This window comes from Onychomys torridus, chromosome 23 (assembly GCF_903995425.1).
Source record: "Onychomys torridus chromosome 23, mOncTor1.1, whole genome shotgun sequence".
NCBI classification, from domain to species: Eukaryota; Metazoa; Chordata; class Mammalia; order Rodentia; family Cricetidae; genus Onychomys; species Onychomys torridus.
The window spans coordinates 17,440,427-17,465,160 of NC_050465.1; the positions used below are offsets into that span (position 1 = coordinate 17,440,427).

The 24,734-nt window shown below is 41.3% G+C and overlaps 1 protein-coding gene across 2 annotated transcripts in view; it reads right to left on the bottom strand.

Annotated features, from left to right (window-relative positions):
- Positions 1 to 562: 562 nt before the first annotated feature.
- Positions 563 to 24,734, bottom strand: part of Efna5 (ephrin A5) — a 267,121-nt gene continuing 242,949 nt past the window's right edge. The window contains exons 3-5 of one of the 2 annotated variants that reach the window (XM_036173238.1): positions 9,269 to 9,334; positions 8,772 to 8,852; positions 563 to 3,680 (exon numbers count right to left, since the gene is read on the bottom strand). In XM_036173238.1, the coding sequence (XP_036029131.1) occupies positions 3,559 to 3,680; positions 8,772 to 8,852; positions 9,269 to 9,334 (269 nt within the window). In that variant the 3' untranslated portion in view covers positions 563 to 3,558. The remainder of the gene's footprint in view (positions 3,681 to 8,771; positions 8,853 to 9,268; positions 9,335 to 24,734) is intronic. The other variant, XM_036173237.1, reaches the window with a different exon arrangement.

Here is a 24,734-nt window from a genome sequence, read left to right on the forward strand (position 1 = left end):
TCTTGCACGAGGACACAGAGAGGGAACCAGCCCCACTGAGCCTTCCTAAAGGGACTGGCCTGCAACCATCCTGAGTCTGAGCCACACTTGATGCTGACAAGACTTCCTCGGGGGGAATATGACAAACAGAAAACCAAACCAAAGTACAGAACCAGAGTTCTGTAAACCTCTTCATACCACATGCTTGGGATGGGGGAAAGGACCACAGAGCTCCGACATCAGACCTGTAAAACACTGAGGACAAAGTATCCCTCAAAGCAGTCCTGTTGTGTCGGCCTCAAGGCGATGGAGCTGTTAAGATTTGAGTGGGCAATGATCACAGGAGTCCAGTATGGAGCAGTGTTCCAGTCACGTGACTTCTCAGCCATGTATACATTGGATGTTTCAAAGCCTCAATGCATGTTTTGTATCCTGAAAGTCTATTGTTCTCACTTACAAAAGACATAAGAATCAAATTAATACTTTATTATCAAACACTATATACAACAGAGGTTGCTAATAATACAGAATTAAAGAACGCAGGTTTTTTTTTGTTGTTGTTTTGTTTTGTTTTTTGTTCGTTTTTTTTTTTTTTTTTTTAAACATTTTAACTTTTCTTTCCTCTGCCACCCAAGAAAGTACAGTACAAAACAATAGTCTAAAACTACCACGGACTGTTACCTGGTCTATTAAAGGATACACAGTATCCACTAAACAGACAGACCTTTATTCCCTGCTTCACTTTGCAAAGGCCTTGGCAACCAAGGGCAAAGGTCGCTTGGGTTTGACCAACTGGGGCTGAGGGGGCTCCAAGGCTTCCCTTCATGCTCTTGAATCCTTTTTAAAATTAAACCCACTACCAAGATGCACAGACATCCTAAGCCCACAGAGGATTGTAACGACACCACAAAAGGCCACCAGCGCTTTTTGGACAAGATAAAAACTGCCTGGCACCAATCGTCTTGAAAATGCCACACAAGTGCCGTTAGATAGGATTATGTCACTTGCAGGTAGAAAAGCATATTGTCTACTGGTGTGGATAGTTCTGCTGTTTTGTTTTGTTTTTTAAACTTAATCTGTGGCGGCATGACAGTGACGTAAAAGGGTCTAATTGCACAGTTAAAGATGAAAGACAGTGGCAGAGAGGGCCATGAGTAACTATTTCATCATTTGTTAGAGACAAATGCTAGAAGAGCCACAGAATTCACCATTTCTAAAATGACATTAGAACTGCTAACGTCCTTAGGACTAACTGGAATTATTACAGGATCACTCGGTTTCCTTGGTTGTAGTACATGCATTATTATTTTGGTTCTATCGGTCCATCTTAGGAGGGGTTTTTGTCCCCTTACTGAAATCCCACTAACCCACAAACCTTTAATTATTAATAAACAGAAGATATCTGGATATTACTGAGAGTGTGGAGCATATAAATAAAGGTAAAGGAACCCAATGCTTTGAAGTTTTGTTTCAGTGAAGCGGTGGGTGCCTTCTGTGATGAGACTCGGCCACTCCAGAGAAGTCTCAGATGGTGGAGAAAGAAACTGACAATACCTTTGAGGCTGGCAACCCCACTCAGATGGTTCAGGCAAGAGCAGAGTCCAGCTGTCTCCACTCCAAAGGGACCAGGTAAACCCAGCTCACATTCCAATGTGTGTACAACTCTCTAGGGTGCAGTACGTTCACAGCTGCCTTCCATTCACATATTTTTCTAATTTGAAACTACTCACAATTCTAAGCAATTTCCGATTCATGAAGTCCATCTATAATGTGAACTGCTTTTTTTTTTCATATACATCTTAAAAAGAATATATAAAAAAAAATCCTTTTTTCCTGGAATGCTTTCAATTTTCCACATTACATGATCATTGCATTTACTGACTTGCTTGTTTACAAAGGCATGGTTTCTACTGATGTCGTGCAATAGCAAAACAAGGCTAGATCACCTTTCTATTGGGCTGACACTTTTCCCTGTCTAGGTTTTGGGATTTAGAGTTTATGACACCCCACCAGGAGAAACCCCACAGCTTATGTTTGCTGGTCATCAGCTGGGACCACCTCCTTGGCCATGCTAAGGTTCTTTAAACAGGGTCATCCTGTGTCCATTCTCCTTCTGCCCCAACCCTACTATGAAACAAGATAACCCCCCCATGTTTCTAAATGTATCAAGGGATACCACTTTTTCTCACAAGTTTAAATAGGACAAGCATATATACTCACTCTCAGCATAAAGTATATCTAAATAATGTATTTTCTATTCTAGTGGATTTTTAAAAAAATATTTTGTCAAAGTCTTTGGGACTCCATCTTGTTTATCTCCCACAGATAAACACATGTTTCCCCCTACGCTTTAGGCTGTGTCAGAAAAGGGAAAGAATATAAAAATCAATGCTTGAATTTTTATTCCAAACTTTGGAATTTTTATTCCAAATTTCCCTTTAGCCCTCCCAAGTAGTGCTGACTGACTCTCCTGGTGACAGGGTTTTTGTCTCAGTCCCCTGTGATCATGGAGCATGGAGCAGAACGTGGGCATCGGGGTGGGAGTTGGGGAAAGGCCACAGCACACGGGAGCTCCAGCAAAGCCAAATCGCATCTCCTCTGGCCACAGGACTTCCTTTCTTTCTACACATTGTCCCCAGAGGAGCAGCCAAAGCTATTCCACTCACTACTCAACAACCCTGGCTTGTCAGCCTCGGGGAAGGTCACTTTATTCATAAAAATGCCTCTTTGAGCTCCTAAAAAGAAAAAGAAAAGTTGTAGCACCATGGTGATCTGTATTCAAAGGAAAAAAAAAATCAGGTGTGCACTGCCCAGTCACTAAAATGTTAGAGGCACTCACACCCCCAGCAACAGATAGTTTTCTCAATATACACTTCTTTTGCATTAGCATCCCTGCATCCAACCCTCCTTCTGGGAGAAAAAAAGCTTCTTCGACACAGCACACGTTTTGCTGGCAAGAACGCTTTAAGACAGTCATATCTGATAAAACAAAAACTAGTATCTGAACCTTTGAGAAGCCTGCTCATTCCTACAGTCCTAGAGGATATGGTGCAATAGTATGTCTTGGCTTAATTCCGCCCCTCTGGACCTGACATGCCATCCTAATGCTCCACACAATCACCTTCCTGTCCTGAATGAGAAGGCATAAGTACTGTAGGAGAGGGACACCCTCTCCGCCAGGCCATGGCTGGCAGCATCTGCCACAATTCTTCCTTATCTGCATACCGTCGTTGACACCCTGAGCTTACAGAGGTGAGTTCTGGAGGAGAACGCATAGGGGGTGAAGCCCCGCTGCGACAATTTGGCATTTTCATCTGGAGTCCATTTAATTTGGAAGGGGTGAGAGAAGTCAAGGACCAGGGCTGGGGATGGGGCAAGGCGAAGGAGGGCAGGAACTAGTTTAGCCCCCAACAACGCCAGGTTGTTGCTTAGAAATCAGGCTGGAGGAAAGAAAACAAAAAAATCTGACATCTGCCAAAAACCCAATAACAAGTCCCTTCTTGGGATGAGCAGTTAGGTGGATCTCTGGTGTTCCAAGACCCTGATGTTTTCTGTGACAGGTGACGAGAGGAGACTGTGCTATAATGTCAAAAGCATCGCCAGGAGCAACAGCAGGATTGCCAAGAGGCGGCTGGGTATCCTTGGTGTTTGTGCCGCGTTCTCGCCACGGGATGGCTCGGCTGACTCATGTACGGTATCATCTGTTCAAATAGAAAGCACACATTCCAATGAGATTTCACATCCTTAATAACTCTCTTGCAGCAGCCTGCTGTTCACAGACCTCGCCACCCTCTGCAAAGTAGGGTAATGAACCCTGTGGCACCATTGACTTTCATGTCTGCATAATCACTCATTATTTACAGCAAACAAAGGAGAGGCAGGACAAATTGGACTTCCTTCACAATATTTATACTCTCTCTTAAAAATGAAGGGGAACCTGTGCACACACTATAATATTTGCTGCATCAGCTCCTTGGACTTGCTACCAGTCAGACGCACTCTGCACAAAACTTGAGGTAGGAAAGGTACCTTTAAGTCTGCAGGGCTGTGGGGAGGCAAGCAATGTACTAGAGGGGAAGGAGAAAGTTATGTGGGCATATTAGTGGTTAAGCAGACGGGGCTGCTCATTTCTTTCCTTTTAGGCATTTTACAGGATTAGTGTTGAATGTTTGGTTGTTGGGTGCCTACACGCATTTTCAAATGTGAAAAATTAAATGCCAAAACAACAGTATTTTAAATAAACTATATATAATACCCAGTAAACTTCAGAAATCCTGTACCCACTGGGCTGCCTACAATTAGGAATCAATTATGGTGCTATTTCCATTACGGGCCCTGCATCTCCCAGATTAAATTACTTGAACTTGACTATTCTTATTTTTATCAGGCTGAAGCTTGGCACATAAATTATCAGTGTGGATGCAAATTTTCCTCTAAATAAAATGGATTAAGTGAGTTAAGCTTCTTTTATTTAGCTATAAAGTGTTCTACGAGGCTGCCTCTGACTTTGGATAGCCTCCCTGATCTGCATGATTAACAGGCTTAACTTCGAAATGGGAACTTTGCAGTAATTAGTGCCCAAAGATAGATTGGAGGCTTGCCCATGAGCCATGCTATTCTCTAATGTGGCCCATCTCCTTCCTCCCATCTGGCCTAGCTTATGCTTTTAGCCCAGATGACCTCTGAACATGTTTCTGGAGCTGACAGTTGGCCTCTGAGCAGATTTCATTTCAGCATCAGGGGGACTTCCCATGGGAACACAAGAATTGCTACTTGGGATTCGATGACTGGTTAATCAGAGAGAACAGTAACAAGTGAGACGCCAGTAATTGTCCTCAATTAGGTAGACCCCCTCAAGACAATCCTAACATCCTTCACTGACCCACTGGGTGTCTCCTAATAGATTAATTGTCCATTATTTTAACCTCATGTAACTCATCTTCCATACATGTCACATTAAGGGTCCTTTCTCTTACAGGGGTGAGTCGCACATTCTATTATTTGTCCTAAAGGGAACTCTTTTTTTTTTTTTTGGCTCACATTTTTTGGAAGTTTCTGTTCATCTCATTCATGTCCCATGTGAACTAAGAAACATGCCTTCTCAGAATTAAGTCTTGTGCCCCAGAGGGCTCCTATTTCAGCAAGTCTTCATCTAGGAGCCTACAGCCCTTTGTTTAATTTCTTCTCCTTCCCTGGACTTGAGCAAACCTGGATAGATTGCTTTTAGCTTAGGAGACTAGAAGAGGTTAGGAAGCAAGAATGGGAAGGCAAATCCCACACAGTGTAGCCCAGTACGTGTGGGCCCTCATCTTTTCTTTATTCTTTTCAACCTTGCTAATGCATTAATTAAATCTGTAGTTAACAGGATGCAGAAGTAAAGGCCCTTAATAGCCCTGAAATTAAAATCCAAATCACATTCTTAAGAGCACCAATATGGTGTCAATCAAAACAATGGAGCACTTCAGGCTTAATTATAAAAGAACCATAAACCCCGAGGATTCCACAGCTCATTTTGAAACATCACTTATATTTATACACCCGAAATTACATCACCTACTGGGGTTCTTCTCCACCCTTTTCTCAATAACCCATTACTCAATCTTTTACCTTGTGAACCTTGGAAATATATTGTTTAAGGATACCCAAGCTGCCTTTCTGTACTCGGGGCAAGTATACTGAGCTGTGCTCCCCTGCTCCACACCAATTCCAGAGGCTCAGCAAAGGGTAGCCCCTATTCCAGGCTCACTCAGTACAAGGCACTGGCAAAGAGCCTTGCAGAATAACTGACATTCACAAGAACTTCTAAGCAAAGTGTAAGTCTGAATGCGCCTTTCAAACCTTGCATCACAGGTAGCCTCTGGCATTAGCACTTCTGTGAGCTGTGTGGTCCATTCTTTTAACCTCATGTGTATGCACCTACTGTGCATGTCATAATATGGGTACTTTTTCTTACTGGGGGAGAGTCTCACTGTCCTGTGTTTCCCTCAAATGGAAAAATACACTGCATGCTTTTGTTTCTGTGACATGGTGTTGACAAGTCAGGATTCTACAGGTTATGCTTTGATTAAAACAATCTTTGATGGGGAATTCTATGCATCACCACCCCCACCCATACCCCTTTACCCAGGGCAGTTAATGAGAAACTGGTTGACATCTAGATAACTTGGGGAAATTTCAGAATGCTAAGTTGAAACTCCCAAGTAAAATCTACCCTCATGGAAATTAAACCTACATAAGGAGAGATTATTAGTACTTGTAATAATGAGTGTGGCTTGGTGGAAGGAAAAGTTCCTCTTTAGAAGCCAAATCGAGTCTTGCCGCTTTGTTGCAGGACTCCACCACAAAGGGGTTTCAGTGCCTAACTGAGCAGGCTAATGGTATTTGGGAGCATGTAACGTGGCATCTGTCTGCCCTGAGATCATCCTGCATCCCTGAAGACAGGAAACTGGTAGGCAGAGTGTGCAAGCAAACAAAAAGGACAAATGCATTCCATAGACAGGTGAATTAGTACACACGGCTGGGAACATGCAGTAGAATCCTTTCAGACCCACTGGGTCTCTAGAGCCAGTATGTACACCTAGCGTTGGCTAAAGGAGACCATTTCTTAAATCCAACAGTCAACACAGCAGTAAACAACTTCAAGTGTGGCTGACTAAATTCTCTAGGAAATAAGGAGAAACACTCAAATCTGTTACCATATTCATACTGCCAGGCACTGCGGCTCAACCCCCTTACCATGTTAGTGAGGACACTTGGCAGCAATCTCTTCACACACACACACACACACACACACACACACACACACACACACACACACACACACTAAACTACACTCTGCTAAACTTTTCAAACTTCTATCAGGTATGTGTTCACTGATTTGGGGCCACTGCGAATTCCAAGTTCTGTATGAGAAAGTCCTTGTGTCTTAGAAGACACTGACATATGCTTCTGTAGGAGAGCTTCTTAACATTTCCATTTTATCATTAGTGGAATTCAAAGTTGACTTTCTTAGTAACAGAACAGTCTTCAGTGTTCTTCATTACCAGAAGAAAAAAAGAAAGAAAAAGAAAAAGAAAAAACAAAAACAAAAACATGAAATCCCTTGTGACTCTAGAGAGGTTCCTCCTCCCTAGAGAGGCGATTGACTTTATATAGGAAATATGATCATGGGAAATATATATCAAAACTATAGTCCTGAGCAAGTTTACAACAAACAACCTGTTGGTCATTTTAGTCATGACTTCCTAGTGAAACCAGGAGTTAAGAGTTTTCTCTGAACATCTATACCTCTTGTAGAGGGAAGAGCCTATTCCTATTATCCTAACAATGGGAGTTAAGGATATTAATTCTGACAAGCTGAGTGGCGTGGGCAGGATTCCTTGGCCATGGGAAGGAGAATGTAAATTCTGTGGTTTTGAAAGAGCTCCTGTTTAACTTGTTGTCCCTATGGTAGTCATGTCCTCAAGCTTGAAGTCTGGTGCCTTGAAAAGTCACAGTAATGCTTCCAGTTTTTCAGGACACAATTAAAATGTCTCCATGTCAGCACTCACTTCTTGCTACTTTCTAAAGCGGGGGGGGGGGGGGGGGGGGGGCGGCAACCATGGACTGATCCCTGGGGAGCCACTAAGGCCTCTGAAAGCTACTTGTACACACCTCTTATTTGTGCTCTGTGTGAGAGATACCTGCCTTAAAAAAGACTAGAGTGCTTGGGAAACCCCTAACTCTTCCTGGCAGCCAGCTACAGGGCTAAAGTTGTCATACCTCCAGAGACAGGGCACTTACTCAGGGTATGTTTCCCTGAGGCTCATTCACTGTTATCCCTAGGACAATACTCTGAGGATGAAGAAAACTGTTAAGATCTACATAGGTGGGTGGACTGAAGGAAGACGGGGTCCTCCACATAGTGGCTAGAGGCCTGCTTCCCATCACAGTGGGTCTGGTTGCATTCAAAGGCCAGATGAAATTTAGAAGCAAATAAATGGCTTGTCCCAGTCTACACTATCTACAGTAGGCTACATCGTAAGTGGTTAAATGAATATTCTTGCGGCCTTTACGTTTTTCACACTGATGGGGAAGTTTGAGTAGGAACATCAGTAGTAGAAAAAAAAATATCTTTAAAACTTATTTTGTCTTAGTACTCAGAGATTGCTCCTGGCTCAAGAAGCTGCTGTGTATATTTGTGGTGGCAGCGGGTATGCGAGTTTGTGGTGGCAGCACAATTATATGTCTCGAGGCCAACTGCTATCAATAACCTGATAAATAATACTGAAATGAAATACAATTTTTCAGATCGGTTTCATTGATGCACATACATTTCTAAGAGAGAACTAAAGATATTGAGTCAGTGTTTGGGGCAGTGGTTTTACAACTTTTATCCACAGATATGATTATTTTTTTTTAAAAAAAAAGGAGTTTCATAGACATGTACAAGAGAAATATTTTCTGTCTTGTTTGAAAACTGGCCTTGATATTCAGTGGTCCACCGACACGCCCTGAGGATGTGGTAAAAGGCAGTGAGATTTTAGTATTTTGGTAGGGTTTCCATATTAGAATACTGCGTCCAATGAGACCCACGTCTGAGAAAGGAAAGTCGTATTCCATTTAGCATGCACTACACAAAGATACTGGAAGAATGAGGGAGAAGATAAGTCATATTAGCAAGCGGCTAGCAATGGGCAAAAGCAGAAACGGCTGGAGCATGCACACATGCAGAGAGGAAGAAAGGAAAAACCGTACGGAAGCGTCCAGAGGTAGATGCGTTGGTTAAGGAGAGATTCTCTAAGCATACTAACCTGCTGGTTCTAATGAATTTTCTACTTTGTCGTTAACATCGAAAACACGATCATGAACACCTATAGTTTTCATACAGCTATCTATAACAAAAATAGAGATAACAGCCAAATATGTTAGTGAGGACACCTTCAAACTCCCATTTCCTTCTTTCTCTCTATCGTCTCCTTTTATTAAGGTAGAGATTGTTCTACAATCAATGGCACGGGTCCACATGCCAGTATTGTTCCCATCTGCTGTGCACGTACAACAGTCTAAGAAACAACAAGTTAGCAACTGCTGTGTGTACTTTCATAAACAAAATAAAAAGCATCATGAAGAATGATGAGAAAAAAAACAATGAAAACTGAAACATGGATGTGGATATACAAAACAGGTACCACACAAGATTAAACAGTAAAAAAATAAAATGAAATAAAATTGTACCGCTGTGAACCAGACCACAGGATAAAGCATGCGCAGTGAAGGGACCCTCGGAAGCTCGTTCTAATGAACTTACTTGTTGGTCTCACGAAGACTTTGAGTTTTAGGCAGGACCTTCTTCCATTGTCTGGGATTGCGGAGGCTGTGGGTAAGACAAGGGGGCAGGGCAAGACAAAAAGGAGAGAACAACTCATTATCCTTTGTTTTGCACATGCAAATAAACGGTCTATGCACACTCTTCCAGGACACACATACTCTGATTCCTGTCCCGACGTTAAAACCAATACTACTTTTCAGACTAAGACAAATGCTACAGAAAGGTGACTTCCACACTCCCATCTTCCCTTTCCAGTACAATAAAGGAAGAGTCGTGCAGGAATGTGGTCATCTATAGAGAAAGGCTCAGGACTTCTACTTCAAAGGCACTTCCCTTCTTCAACTTGATCTGCTATCCATTTTCTCTAAATCAGGAGGATAATGCTTGAACTCTCTAGCTTCGGGAACAACTCCTCCTCAACTGCAGGAAAAAGGGCCCAACAGAGACCCACAGTTGAGAGTGTTGTCAAAACCAGTGACAGACAGTTACAAGGAGGCGGACTTCAATGTGACCTACTTCTGCTGGGGAAAGCAGAGCTTTGTCTGTCCTGAAAGCTGGTCTGTCAGTGCTCGGCAGGTAATTCAATTAGAGGTTTTACTCAGAATTTGGCTCTGCTTTCTATATGACTAACCCAGCCCTGAGACTCCACCACGCCATTGTAAGCACAATATGCTATTGAAAAAGGACGAGGCTGCAATGGCACATTTATCTTCTTTTAATTTTCCACAGAGAAGGATGGAATTAATAAAGTGGGTTTACTAAAACACGACAACATGTTTCAAGTTATAAATCATCTGAGGAGGAGACTTTTTCTTCAAGATGAGATCTTAAACTTTTCCCTACTTTTTAGGATTATCTCCACTTAGTACTCACAGGGTAGTGTCAAAAGGATTTTGAAGGGTGGTCAGATCCTCAGCGACCACATGGGTTTACTAATGCTCTCTAGAAATGACAAAAATCGCAGAAATGAGAGCCATATACTTTCTTCCCCGTGGACTTGCTTCAAGTGGTTTCTTTGTTCAAAAAGGCAGCTGACATCAATCAAAATGCACAGGGCTTAAAATTAGTTTGGTAATACTGAAAGTGACAAGGAGGCAGCCAGCATTTCTTAGGCCTTCTCTCTCTTCTATCTTCATATTATTCTTCATGGGGAGCTTAAAAAAATGCTCATTTGAGGTGAGAGGACTGAAGCTCCAAAGTTCTTCTGCATGAACTTCCTTATGTATGGAGCTACAGATCCATACAAAGCTCCCGCAGAACTCATGTTCAACAGCTAAAGGATGTCAGATACTACAGGACCTCCATGGTCACTATTCAACACCTGTTGAAACTCTTAATTTTAAGAAAAAAATTACAGAGAAAAGATGTTTTTGGCCCTCTGCATCTCTTCCTGGTCTCCCTGACAAGCAGTTAAGAAGTGGTAACAGCTGGCTTTGCTGTAGGCTCTCACTAAATCAAAGTTGGGAAGACTCCCCCTACTGACATTAACAGTAATGAGTGTGTTATTCAGGGCACAATATTTCACACTCTGTGGTTTGATCCAGGAAACAGTGTCCTTTCCTGTGGACCTCAACTGCAAATGTACACTCTAAGTACACCACACACAGGTGACTCCGGTTCGTTACAAAGCCCATGGGGTCTTAGTCATGAGGTGGTGGGAGAGGCGCCACATGCACATTGCACTTTTCTGAGCCGAGATGAACTTACTTCCAACCCTGTGAGCTTGGCATGTCACACGCAAATGACTGATTTTTAACACGACACTTCAAGAAAAGCAGGCTTAAAGCATTATCAAAGGTAATTTTGTTGTTGCTGCTGTTGTTGTTTTTCTTTTCCAGACAGGGTTTCTCTGTTTAGTTTTGGTGCCTGTCCTGGATCTTGCTCTGTAGACCAGGCTGGCCTCCAACTCACAGAGATCCTGCCTGGCTCTGCCCTCCAAGTGCTGGGATTAAAGGCGTGCGCCACCACTGTCCTGCCTGGCCAAATATAATTGTTTTTGTGAGGAGTTTTTTGTTTTGTTTTGTTTTTTTAAATTTCATGGAGATTTTTTTGATTTTTATTAAGGAAAAATAAATCCCAACATTACGCTATTGTACGGTGTATCAGAGAAACTAAACAAAAGCAAATAGTGATGTCTAAGAAAAACTAGAGCATTGTCTTAGCTCACAAACGAGACATGAACCTTAGCCACTGGACAAACAACAGTCTTCTGTGAATCAAAGACACTGAATGTTCTTCTGTAACACGGAAAATAAAAGGCTTATTTCTCATCGGCCTTCCTCATGACTCAGTCACCTATAGCCAGAAAAGCTGCAATGCTGACAGCACTGACCCCTTAGGATGCTGTTTGACCATTTTACTGCAATCCTTCAAAGCATTTGTGGACAAATAACATTCATGCACGGTATAGTTTGTAAATTCATGTGTAAACTACAGGAGCCCAGCCCTATAATCTGCAGGCCCACCCAGCCCATGGAGTATAACCATAACTCTATAGAGCGGACCAACCTAAGAAGAGACCTTTACTAGGCCCTAATCACCTGACTTCCTTGTTTTCCACACGGAAACATAAAACCAAAAAGGAAAAAAGTGATTTCAAAATATATCCTATCAAAATTATGTATTAATTTTTTTAAAAAGTGTGACTGCAGTTTACTCCATGTTAAATCTGTGGCTTCTGCAGCCCTGGACTCCTTGGCTTCCAGAGGGTGGATACATTTATTCCACTTTAAATGTAGATGGTTAGCCATAATTAGTCTCAGAAGATACTAGGTAATTTGTAAAAAGTGTTTTACTTGTCATAAGGAAAGAGATGGCAGAGGGCAGAGCACTGAAACCACAAAGTGACATATTAATTAAAATATGTAATATTCCCACAAGTCAATGCAGAAATCACATCCTCTCGGGATCACTAATAAGCAAAAGATGGAGCTATTGGTAGAAGTGAGAGACTGAAGGCCTCAAAATGCCAAGACTATGTTGGGAAGGGAGGTAATGCCAAAGCCTCAAACTTCAGAAAAACATCATTTTGTAACAACTACCATTAACCTTACTTTAGTTAACAGAAAGTCTATGTATAACTTATAGATAAAATTATAAATAATTCTATGTGCATTTATTATGCCTTGTGCTATTTTCTTTTTTTTTTTTTAAGTATAGCTTACTCTGAAAATTGGACATGAAGAAACATCAAAGTGCATTATATATTCCTATAGGTGTTACCAACCATTTCAAATACTTTAAAAACCCCTAATCCATGCCAGCATCTTTATTAGATGCTCTGGGTGGTTAGATGCTGTGGATGGTAAGAAATATAAAACACACTTTCCTGCCTTTGTGTTGTGTGTATTCCAGCTGTGGTATACACATTAACTATATATAGTTTAGGGTACCGGAGTGGTCATATGGTAACCGAGGGTCATATGAAGAGCCAGGCCAGCTTCATCAGGAAGCGCTCACTTCCTCTGCAAGTGTGCTGGTGTCTTCTTATCAGAGGCTTTATGGCTCCTCCAGGAGCCAATCATGAACAAGAAGAGCAAAAGAATGAAAATGTTCATCCCTAAATTCCCAAATCAGAGACATGGCAACCTGAGCAGGTGACTAAAACCTGGATTCCTCTTACAAAGAAAACTTGAGGTTAAAATAGGAAAGAGTTAAACAGTTTCCATCTAAAATAAACTCACATTTTTAAAACTGATTTAGCCAGTAAACAGGCACATTTGGAGTCGGAAGTTGGGAGTAGGGACAGAGGGAGGACCACTAAAACAAAGGAAACCTTTCATTCTACGTCTTAGTGACTATTTTATGAGCCTGTCTATAGGCCCTATTCCTGGAAAGGACCAGTCAAAACATGGAAGCACATAATGGAATACAAGCTGAGATTTGCTGGTCCTCTAACTTAAGAATACAACATTAATATGGCCATGAGGGTCTGGACTCCATTCCTGATCTCAGTGGCCCCAAATCTAAGCATTCCTGAAGCCTCATTTCCTTGGTCTTTTGGTGCTCAAACAAGTTTGGCTCAGCATTTAGTCCATGTGGCACCTATGAGGGACCACATTTCTGGCCCCCAAGTTAGTACTTACAAATGCTATATTGTGATATTCACACCTCAGGCCACTAATAATAGTCTATCCATCAAGAGTGCACTGGCCTCGTGCTTGACTTCTATTAATCCCCTAGTCTCCCATCCCCTCCAGTGTGGGCTGAGTTTAGTTTCTTGCTTCTAATGAATAGAACACGGCACAAGTTAGGACTTGGCATCTCTGTGATTATGTTCCAAAAGTCTTGGACTTCCTTCTTTCAAAGGTTGGGAAACCATGTGCCACATTGTGAGATTCAAAGTGGAAAGTTCCAAATGCAACACAGATATGTCCTGTCAGGAGAAACTGATGACCCTTAGACAACACACCAGGAACTAAGTGTTGCTAATGATCATGTGAGTGGGAGAGAAAGAGGGACCTTCTTAGCTGAGCCTAGAACTCACTGTAGCTTTGTGAGCTGAATCTGGATTCCCAACTCTCAACTAATTTGTTGGTTTTAGACACAATTAGACAGGTTGAGTCAACACTATCATTCAAGCATTTACTGATGTATTTTACAAACAAGCCCATGTGATCCCCGGTTTCTCACGGCTGAGTTTTTGATTGACAGATGAAGGCATGGCAGCATCCTCCACTCATGGACAACCATGTCTTTGCTCCAAAGAGATGTTTACTCCTCAGTCTGTTGCTGTGCCTGGAGAACTGGATCACTTACTACTTAGACAAATCTGGAAGAGAGGCAATTCTAAAGGGGCTGTTAAAGAAATATTTGTAAATGTCTTTTCATTTGCCTTCTCATGTATCAGTTCAACTCCAAATGACTGGGTGAACGTAAATGAGTCTCAAAATAAAATGTGAACTTGAATTATAAGACCAAGAATGATTCTCATCAGATCTAGGAAACAGAATAGAAAGGTGAGTTTTTAAAACATTTTAAGTGAAAGGACTTAAAAAAAAAAAAAAACTTGCCGGTTGGTGGTGGTGGTGGCGGCGGCGGCGGCGGCGGCGGCGGCGGCTGCGGCACAGGCCTTTAATCCCAGCACTTGGGAGGCAGAGGCAGGTGGATCTCTGTGAGTTCGAGATTGGCCTGGTCTACAAAGTGAGTTCCAGGAAAGGCGCAAAGCTACACAGAGAAACCCTGTCTCAAAAAACCAAAAAATAAAATAAAATAAGTAACTTAAAAGTCCTCTGATCATCCAAAAACGCCTATTAGTGATCTTCCAATATGAGTTGTCACATTAAATATAAACATTACGAAAGTTCAGGCTGCTCAGAAGTTCCTTGCCAATTGAAGCAAATGTTCTCTGAGACCCAAAAGTTTGCCAGGAGAAGGGCGGGACTCTAGGATTTGGTTTCTTTCAAATTTTCAGGTCCAGTGTTGTGTAATCACTTACCACCTCTGGCTGACCTCATTCGGCTTCTAATCTTAATTCCAAAGGCCACAGTTCCCCTTTCTGAATCCATGTCAATCGGGATACTTTGGGAAATTTTACTTCTAAAGATAGCTAACCACCTTCTTCTCTTTAAAGGAGTGAGTGTGTGTGAGCACTAAAAGTGTAGTTTTCCATTACGTTTGCCACAGGCAGTAGTTCTCAATTTGAGCAAGACAAAAGAAAATACAGGTTATTAGTTGTTAGCAGGATACAGTTTTTCCCCTGGAGGTTTTTTTTTTTTTTTTTTTTTTTTTGTAGTTCAACGTATAACACAAATATATGCAAATTAGACAGGTAAAGCCAGAATTAAGCACTATTCAGTCCACCAAAAAAAGGAAAAGAAAAGAAAAAGAAAGAAAGAAAAGAAAAAAATCCCATTTAAATCCAGAGTGTAACTGGAAATGTCTTCCAGAATTTAACGAATCAATAAAATCCATTTTGTATATGGGGGGGAAAGGGTGGGGACCAGAAGTGGTGGGAATATGAGAGACATTAACCAGAGCCATATGGACGTCTCAGAAAATGGTTACCAGACACACACACACACACAAAAAAAAATTAAAAACAAGTTAGGCCTCTTCTTAAGGAAGAGCAGCAAAGTAATAATAATTTGCAACTTAGCTACCTGCCTTTAAAAAAAAGTATATTCAATTATCATATTAAAACAACAAAACAAACAAAAACTACCGGTTGGTATGGAATACATATAGCTTGCCTCTTATAGATCAGACATAAAAGAGAAAGAGAGACAGACATTTGTGTGACCGGGGCTTGAACCCAGGGCCTTATGCATGTTAGGCCAGTGTTCTACCAGTGAGCTATACCTCCACCCCAAGCCCTTGGTTTATGGAGCTCACACCTTAAGAGCGACCACAGGAGCTGCCTGATTTGCCTACACATTTCACCTCCTGAAGCCGCAGTGTCTCAGACTTAACTACCTGACAAGTCAAGGTCAAGGCCCAGATGTAAAAACTGGAGAGGAGGTTACTGAGTCTAGAGACCTTCGAGAAATTGAAAATACCATGCACATATTAGATTCTTTAATACAGCTCTGGGAATATTTCTTTTATACAAACTAGAAGGTGGGAAGGGATGTGTTTCCCACAATATAGCCAGAAAAATTGAAAAAACACACTCTCTAAGTTAAAACTTGGTTTCAACACCAGGGGACTGTAAGGGAAAGAATAATTAGAGTAAAGTTCAGGGCAGAGGAGGGAAAATAAATTCCAGCTGGAGAATCTCAGAAGAAAGAGAGAGTGGAAGGCAGTACTCACCTCCCGTCCTTCCCTGACCTGGCTTCCTAACCCCTTAGGCCAACTTCTCACCACAAATGAGCTAAAGTAGTATGCAAATTCCAGCAGCTAAGTCTCAGTAGATCAATTATGACAAAGACAAGATCTGTTCCACTGATTTGGGGGAAACAAATGAGGCAAAATGATGCTTATGGACACATCTATATGACTTGTAAGCAAACTTCTACAGGACTTTCAAAGTTCAGTGACAACCTGTTTCACTACAGAGGGGCCTTAGTCTTTACTGAACTATAAGTAAAAAATAACCTGGAGCTTGGAGTCTTATTTTCAAATGTCCCTAAAAGAAGTACTTCTGTTTAAGGAAAATTTGATTTACAACAGTTTAACTAACTCCCCGTCCTGTGATTCTAGATTTTTGCCTCCCTCAGTGAATGGGAAAAAATCTACTCCACTTAACCACAGAAGGAAAAGGTAGCGTTTTAAAATAACTACCTTTTAAAATCCAGACATGACAGAACTGTTAGTTTTATTGTTGGTTGTTTGTTCGTTTGTTTGTCTGAAGCCACTGAACATCTTTGAACAGTTAAAACAAAGCTGGTTTCCCAGCAAGTCTCAGAAAAAACCTGGCCTGAGGCCTCAGTGTTTAAGGGTTTGTCCACACCTCGTAAGTCAGATGTTCCTCAGTGACCCTGCTCCTCTACTTGATGGGCATTATCTAGCAATTATAAGCAAGCAAAACCATGATCAGCAGAGCCATTAAAAAAACAAAAACAAACAAAAAACTTCATCTAGAAGCACATAATAAAGGCAATGACAACGATTAAAAAAAAAAAAAAAAGCCTAGATAAAAGGCAGAGTTCCTAGAATCTCACAAGAGAGATGATTTATACTTCTCCTTCTCTGTAGGTCCCTTACATACCTATCTTCCAGCCAGCCAGCCAGCCAGCCAGTACTTAGCTAACCATCTATCATCTATCTGAGTGACTGTTAGTAGTAACAGGAAGAATGCTATCCTCATGAAGTACTAATACAGTATGAAAAGAAATTACTAATTAAGTAATTAAGTTAATACAAGTCAAAGAAGTTTTCAGAACAGTGTTGCCATTTCTTTGATCTTCTTATAACCCCTCTTATACCAGACACCTGTGTTAAGGGTCCTAGGGAGAAACATGTTTTAAGGATTTCAATGTAGGCATAATAATGCTCAGCTTTCTCTAAAATTCATGCATTCTGGCCTTTCTTTGTGGCTTTGAGTCAGCTACTACTCTGCGTATGCCTCAGTTTCCTGGTGAGCCTCCCCTTCTCAAGAGATTTAATTATCACCAACTATAGAGGGCATGTAGAGTTTTTTAATTCACCTGGAAGTTCAGGTGGCCTATCCTACAGATCTACAGATCTAGAATATTATTTCACCAAAGACTGATAGCTAGCAATTTGCTTTATTCCTTCTTCAGTAAGACAATTCCTAAAGTCAGGGCCTAACTGGGGCCATCTGAGGTGTCTGTAGTGGTGGTGGTCATTCATCTACACTATTAATTTATTTACTGTGTGTGTGTGTGTGTGTGTGTGTGTGTGTGTGTGTGTGTGTGTGTAGTGCAAGTTAATGCATGAGTATAGCACCCACAGAGACCAGATCCCTGGAAACTGAAGCTAGTTTCCTGATGTGAGTGCTGAGAACCAAAGCCACATCTTCTGGAAAAGCAGCAGACAGCCTTAAATGGAGACATCTCTTCAGAACCAGATCTCTAGTTCCGAAGATAAATATGAGGGGAAGAGGTGGATGGGGAGGTGACAGGGAGATGGAGTGTGGCTCTTCACAGCCGCTTATTTGCATGTCTGAGGTGGGTTCTCACTACTATTCAACTTCTGAGGTTAAGGGATCCTCCTGCTTCAACATCATGCAAATTTGGGAACTACCTGTATCTGTCTCTATAGCCAAAATTTTAACAAACTGGATTCTATGACAGTTATGTTTGGTATTCCTTTATGTGTGTGGTAGGAGTGTGATACGGATGAATGTGTGTGTGTGTGTGTGTGTGTGTGTGTGTGTGTGTGTGTGTGTGTGTGTGTTGCTGTGCACTAAGGGTAGGGGGATACTTAGAGAATGAGAAACAGTATTAAAGACACTTTTGCTTTTGAAAAACTTAAGAACATTGAGTTTGTTTTCTGATCAATTTTAAGGTTGTGAACATGTTATTAAATTAGAGAGAAATATGAATTCTTCAGAGAAGCAGCTGGGCTGGCATTTAGATTGCCTTTGTACTTGAAAGGCTGGGGCCAGAAAGAGCACCAAAGAAATCAGGCAGAAGTGGATGCAGACACCTCCGCATGTCCTCACCTGCCCAGAGGAGGTGCTGTTTCACTGAGGCTGTTTGAACACCAATCTTAAGCATTGTTTTGTAAAATCTAGGTAACTACTGATCTGCACAGTGAGTTCTTTGCTTGTTTATCTTAACCAGTAGGCCACGTTCTCCATATATATTGTTTCTATTGGGATTAAAAGCAATATAGGCAGAAACACCCATTGGTTCAGGCAATAGGCTACTGTTGTGGAATATTACTTTAACTACGTAAAGATGTGTTACATTTATTTATGCTATGGAATATTACTTTAACTATGTAAAAATGTGTGACATTTGTTTATGCTGCAAATATTACTTTAACTGTGTAAAGGTGTGTTGCATTTGTCTAATGATGTAAAGATGTGTGTTTAATTACATAAAGATGTGTTACATTTGTTTTACCTTGCCTGCCTAAGGCACCTGATTGGTCTAATAAAGAGCTGAACAGCCAACAGCTAGGCAGGAGAGGGATAAGCAAAGTTGGCAGGCAGACAGAATAAGTAGTAGGAGGAAGAATTTAGGCTCAGGAGAAGAAAAAAAATGAGAAAAGGGGGGGCATGCCCTCTGGGGCAAGAAGCCAGGCAGCCACCAGCCAGACACAAGAACAGTCAAAGTCTGATATACAGAAGAGGCAAAAGATAAATAAAAGAGAAACAGATTAATTTCAGTTAAAAAGAGCCAGCCAGAAATAAGCCGAAGTTAGGCCAAGCATTCAAAACTAACAAGAAGTTCTGTATCATGATTTGGGAGCTGGTTGGTGACCCCAAAGAGAAAGCCTGGTATAGGTTACTAATGCAACTCAAGACAACAGTTCTCTGACAGGCTAAATCTTACCAAGTCAGGGAGTTGTGTAGGTACCAAGATCAGTTTATTTCATACCAAAAAAGAAAATGCTTTACTGGATGATTTTTTTTAAATTTGACAGAGTAACAAAAATCAAAGCTTGGGTCTAAGCTCTAGTTAACTCTTACTGTCTGTTCACAGAGACATTTCCAGTAAGGATGGCTGCATTCCCATCCAGCAGCCTGAGGCACAGCAGTCATGGTCTTTCATAATCTGGCCCCAACCTCGATTTTCTTCTTGATCTCTCCCACTCTTTCTTCTCCTTCAATACACATTAAGGCTAGTCCTGACAATATTACCTCTATGAAATTTTGCTTTTCTAACTCACAGGACCGTTCCTTTGTTTCTCAAAGATATGTCCCATCTCCGATGCTCTTCCTGATGCTTACAACATCTGTTTCTGTCTCCTTCATTACACATGCCCCCTTCTGTGTTGCCTCAGAACAGGATATTGCATCTTTTCTCCGTTATTACCTCCATAAGCATAGGGGCCGTGTCAGGCGCTTAGAAGTGGGGTGTCTACTACTTTGTTCATAGTGAGTTTCCAATTGAGACTTGAGGACAAGGTTAAAGGCTAACAAAAACAAAACAAAACAAAAAACCCACAACAATCTGCATCAAAGTAATGTGCTAGTCAACTGTGAAACAAGATAGTAAATAGAGTAAATAAAAGGGGGGGGAATCATAATAAACGTTCCCCAAATAAATTATGGAAGAACAACTTCTTTCCTCTAGAGAGCTCCTCTCCCTTTGCTACATGCTCTTTCTCATGGAATGACCTTGGCAACTATGAACTATAGTCGGTGAACTACAGAGATACATAGAATTCAAATAGAAACAAGTGAAGGGAGCATGGGTATCTTTAAAGACAATGATTTATCAAATCTAAAGGACAAACTCGGTAGAAAGAGGTCACAGGCCCTTCTAATGAGCAGAGGAACAGAAAGGAAGGTGAAACTAGAATCCAGGTCACCATGTGCCCTTCGATGAAATGTTCAAAGTAAAGGTGATGCTGGGTGATGCAGATCACAGGTGAAAAGCCAGCCTGGCTCCACTCACTCAGAAGTATCATCAAGACCTCAGATATCACATCAGGCTGTAACCCCAGAAACTCCACTGAAGGTTCTAACAACCTTTTAACCAAAATTAAGCTATAGGCATTTTAAAAATAATCTTTAAGATATCACAGAATCAATATTTCATATGAATACAAAACTTTAAATGTTAAAAATATGACTTTAGCCAATTTGAATCACAGTTTAGAGATGTCATTCTAAGTTAAAATATATGATGGAAGGGCTAGGCATGGTGGTCCACACCTATCATCTCAGTACTTGAGAGGTGAAAGCTAGAGGATCTGGAATTCAAGGTCATTTTTGACTACACGGGGAGTCTGAGGCCATGAGATCCTGTCTCAAAAGTAAAAACTAAAATTAAAAAAAAAAAAAAACATATACAATGGGGGAAATTATTGAGATTTGTGAGGTTGAAATCCTAGGCTTAAATGGTTTAAAATAGTGAAGCCAGACAACTGAAACACTTGAACAGGATGAAGAATATGTTTTCAAAGGTGACAGAGCAGAATGTTAAAAAAGACATATGTTAGTTTTGCCTCTGGAGTGAGATTAGGAAGAATTATTTTTCAAAACTTACTAACTTTGAAAAACAAACTTTAAATCCAAAGTAATACTATAAATAGGCAAAAGCTACCTTTCTGGCTTGGCAGGGGGCACATGCCTATCATCCCAGCCCTGGGCAGCTGAGGAGGGATGACTGCTTCCAGTTCAAGGTGTTATGCCAACCAGCACTACCTGATCTCAGTCTCAAATACAAAAGAGAAGAGGAATAAGAGATGGCTTCACGGGCAAAGGCTCTTGCCATCAAGTCAATGACCTCAGTTCAGTTCCTGACACCCACGTGACAGAAGAGAACTAACTCCCGTAAGTTATCTTCTGACCTCCACAGACAGGCCACAGCATATCCCTGCCTCTCTTTCTCAAGATGTACAAGTATTCTGTGTAGTTATACGTTTATTAATTTATATGTATATGTAACAACAATGGTTAAAGACCACGGGCCATTGAAATTGGGAGGGAGGGGAGCTGGATACGGGATGGGTAGGACAGAATATATGTAATTTAAAAAAAATTAAAAAAAATCATTTTGAACGGTAGCTTTTAAAGAATAAAAGCTGCCTTTCCATGTACCAAGAGCTCATACTGATCCTGCCTCCGAGGATGCTGTACTGTCCCCTCCAGAGAAGCCTTCTATGAACAGCTGATTGAAAGTGGTCTTCATTGTTCTCTCTTACCACACCCAACTTGTTAGAGGTCCCCCAGTGTGATGGGCTTGTTTTCTGGTTTGCAATCTCATTCCCAAACAAGTTAGGAGCTCCAAACGGTGAGACTCATTTGGTAGTGCTGTTTACTGGACCTAGGGTCCATTTTGTAACAGACAGGAAGTTCCTGAAACCTAACATAGTACTTGGCACCAAGCAAGGCAGCCCAAAATATTCCTGAAGGAATGAGTAAATAAAAGTTGAATGAATCAGAAAAATAGTTCCCCCTATGTTCAAAGTCTGGAATGCTTCAGATGAATCTGCTGTGTTCTACCCTCTGCTAATACCACTTTTATATCCTCACAAACTCACGGAGCAATCTCATCAACAGCCAGATGAAACCTTCTCCTACTTTATAGCTGCGGCCAACTTTCAGAGAGATTTATTCACTGCTTGTTTTCCAGGAAGCCCTAGTTTAGCAAGCAGATAATTCACAGATGGTAGCAAGATGGATAATAATGGGTTGATAAGTAGGAATTATAACTTTAACATCTAGTATATTAAGTAAGTCAACGGTGTACTTTTTAGAGAGTTTGGTATGTGGAGCTTGCAGAGTGGAAAAAAAGATTAGGATCCTTCACATTATGTTTCTTTTCCTTGTTTCTTTCCTTTTTTAAAGTTATTTGTGAGATTAACCTAAAACAAGTATTCTGTGTAGTTATACGTTTACTAATTTATATGTATATGTAACAACCATGGTTAAAGACAGGCAGGTATTGAATTTGGGAAGGAGGGAGCTGGATATGAGAGAGGTAGGACGGAATATATGTAATTATATTTCAGATTTTTAAAAAAATCATTTAAAAAGCAAGGATTCTATCCACTGATCATGGTGTATTATTAAGTTTTAAGCCAACTGTTTAATACCAAAGTGCTGTTTATGTCTTAAGGAATCATTTCTGTTTCAATGTTGGCCCCATGTGTTGCATAAAGGGTATTTATGGCACTCTGTGACATTTGGGGGGAGATTTTTTTACTTTTCCTATGTTTAGTGGAAGAAAACTCCTGGGTCAACTTATCTTTTTAATCTAAGAGGTCTCAGTTGAAATTGGCTTTGAAGTTTGTTAATTACAAAACTCAACAGGGGTTTTTCCTTGTGTGGTATAAGTCATATTTCTTTTCATTAACCCCAGTTTTAGAAGAGATTAAAAAGTCTGGATAGAAACAACTTAAAAACTGAAGAAAGGTTTCTCCCCCGTGACACCTTCAGACACTTTGAGTGTGGCTTTCCCCACACTAGCTAATTGCAATCTGTGGCTTTGCAAAGGAAGGTCAAATGTGTGCATTCTGAACTTCCCAGCTCCATGACGTTGGGAGAGATGAGAAATAGGTACATTCCCTCCCACCCCCCCCCCCCCCCCCCCCCACTTTCTGAACTGGGAAATTTTATGTCAACCTGGGTTACAAGAAAATCAAGATTCTGAAGGGATCCTGCCAGCTGCTTTTTTGTGGGGCCAAGCCACCAAGTTCACATTCTGTCTTTCTGGTGAAAAAGATCATTACCAGGCGGCTCCGGGGAAGTTGGCCCTCCTGTAAGTGCGCTCCTTTGTTATGAATATGGAACAGATGGAGCCGAATCTATCTGCTCTGTAGGAACAAAAACACTTACAACCCAGCGCTCTCTATTAAAGACTCTACTTAGCTCCTTTATACCATCGGCTTTCTGTGCACTGCTGCGAGGTTCTGACTTTATAGAAAAAGGCACTTCATAAAAGCAACAGTTCTTACTCTAAACCAAAGTGGCCTAAGAACTAAAGAAGATGAATGCACGGTTTCACCCACGGGGCTCCTTGGAGATATGCAGATATTCAATTAGGAGTGTGTGTGTGTGTGTGTGTGTGTGTGTGTGTGTGTGTGTGTGTATGGTATATGTGTATAGGAGGAAGAGTGTATCCAATTCTGGTAAATGTCTGCATTAAAACATGGAAATATAGTGGAGAGTGATGAAGATGTCATGTTTCCCATTACAAGGATGGCATCTAATTGCTCTAGCATAATAAAATGCCAGGATTTAATTTTCTATCTATGTGTGTAAGGCTAGTCAGGGCTGTCTTGCACACACACACACACACACACACACACACACACACGACTATGCATAACAAAATCGTGTGGGTAAGCATAATTAGTCATTAAGACTACACCACAAGACAGAAGCTGTGTGATGAGTCTTCACCATGAAAAATAGTAATAATTGCATTCAGCATCGTGCCAGTTTGTCTTTATACAATGAACGACGTAAGCACTGCAGGTGAAACCAGTACACCCACTTATTTATCATGCTGACGAGCCAAAAGACACCCAAAGGCCACCCTTATCGTGTGCTGTTGTTGCTATCTGGGTCAGAGGCTTCTGGGTGTAGACACAGAACTGTGTGGGCACCGCCCATTGGAGGCAACTGGGGAACGGAGGGCCTGCCTCATTTCATTACATTTATTATACTGATCCATTGAAAGTCTGGCTGCCTCTTCGGAGATAATTGAAAAAAGAAATTCTGTGGCAGGATGCTTTGATTCTGACTAAATCAAGTCTTCGGGCAAATTTCCTCCCGCCAGTGGAAGCACAGCTTGCCTCAAGTCGTAACCTTTGTGGGAGGAAAGGAACTGGCCTTGAAGCAGATCCTAAAGCAGATGTTCTATGCCAAATCAGAGTCTAGGGAGACGTAGGCTACTGCTAATAAAACTCTTCTTCTGTCTGCTCAATCATTTCAATTCCCTGCAGTGTGAAATATGAACTTACCAACAAATGGCCAGCGTGCTGTGCCTCCCAGCAGGGGGAAAAAGTGCCACAGCTGTGCCAGAGACTGGAACTCCAGGCGCGCATGACATGTTCATTAGTCCCCTGGATGGCCACGGCCTGATCCAGGCAGGTCTCCAGAGCCATCCACGGGGAAACAGAAGCAGTACTTACTACACCCCAAAGACAGGAGAAGCAAACACTGATCTCTCTGATGACCTCAGGAGGCTAATCTTAAAAACAAGGGACCAAGGGCAGATCTTCAATGATGCAAATAGAAAGAAAAAAAAGGGGGCTGCCAAGGATTACATTTCCCCTCTTGACTCTATTAGCCATCTACTCCCTGAACACTAAAATATAAAATAATAAAATATATTTTGAGCCTCGAAACAGCTAGGAGAGATGGAAATAATTTAGATGCACCTCCTGTGGACCAGAAGGATGGATTTGCAGGAAC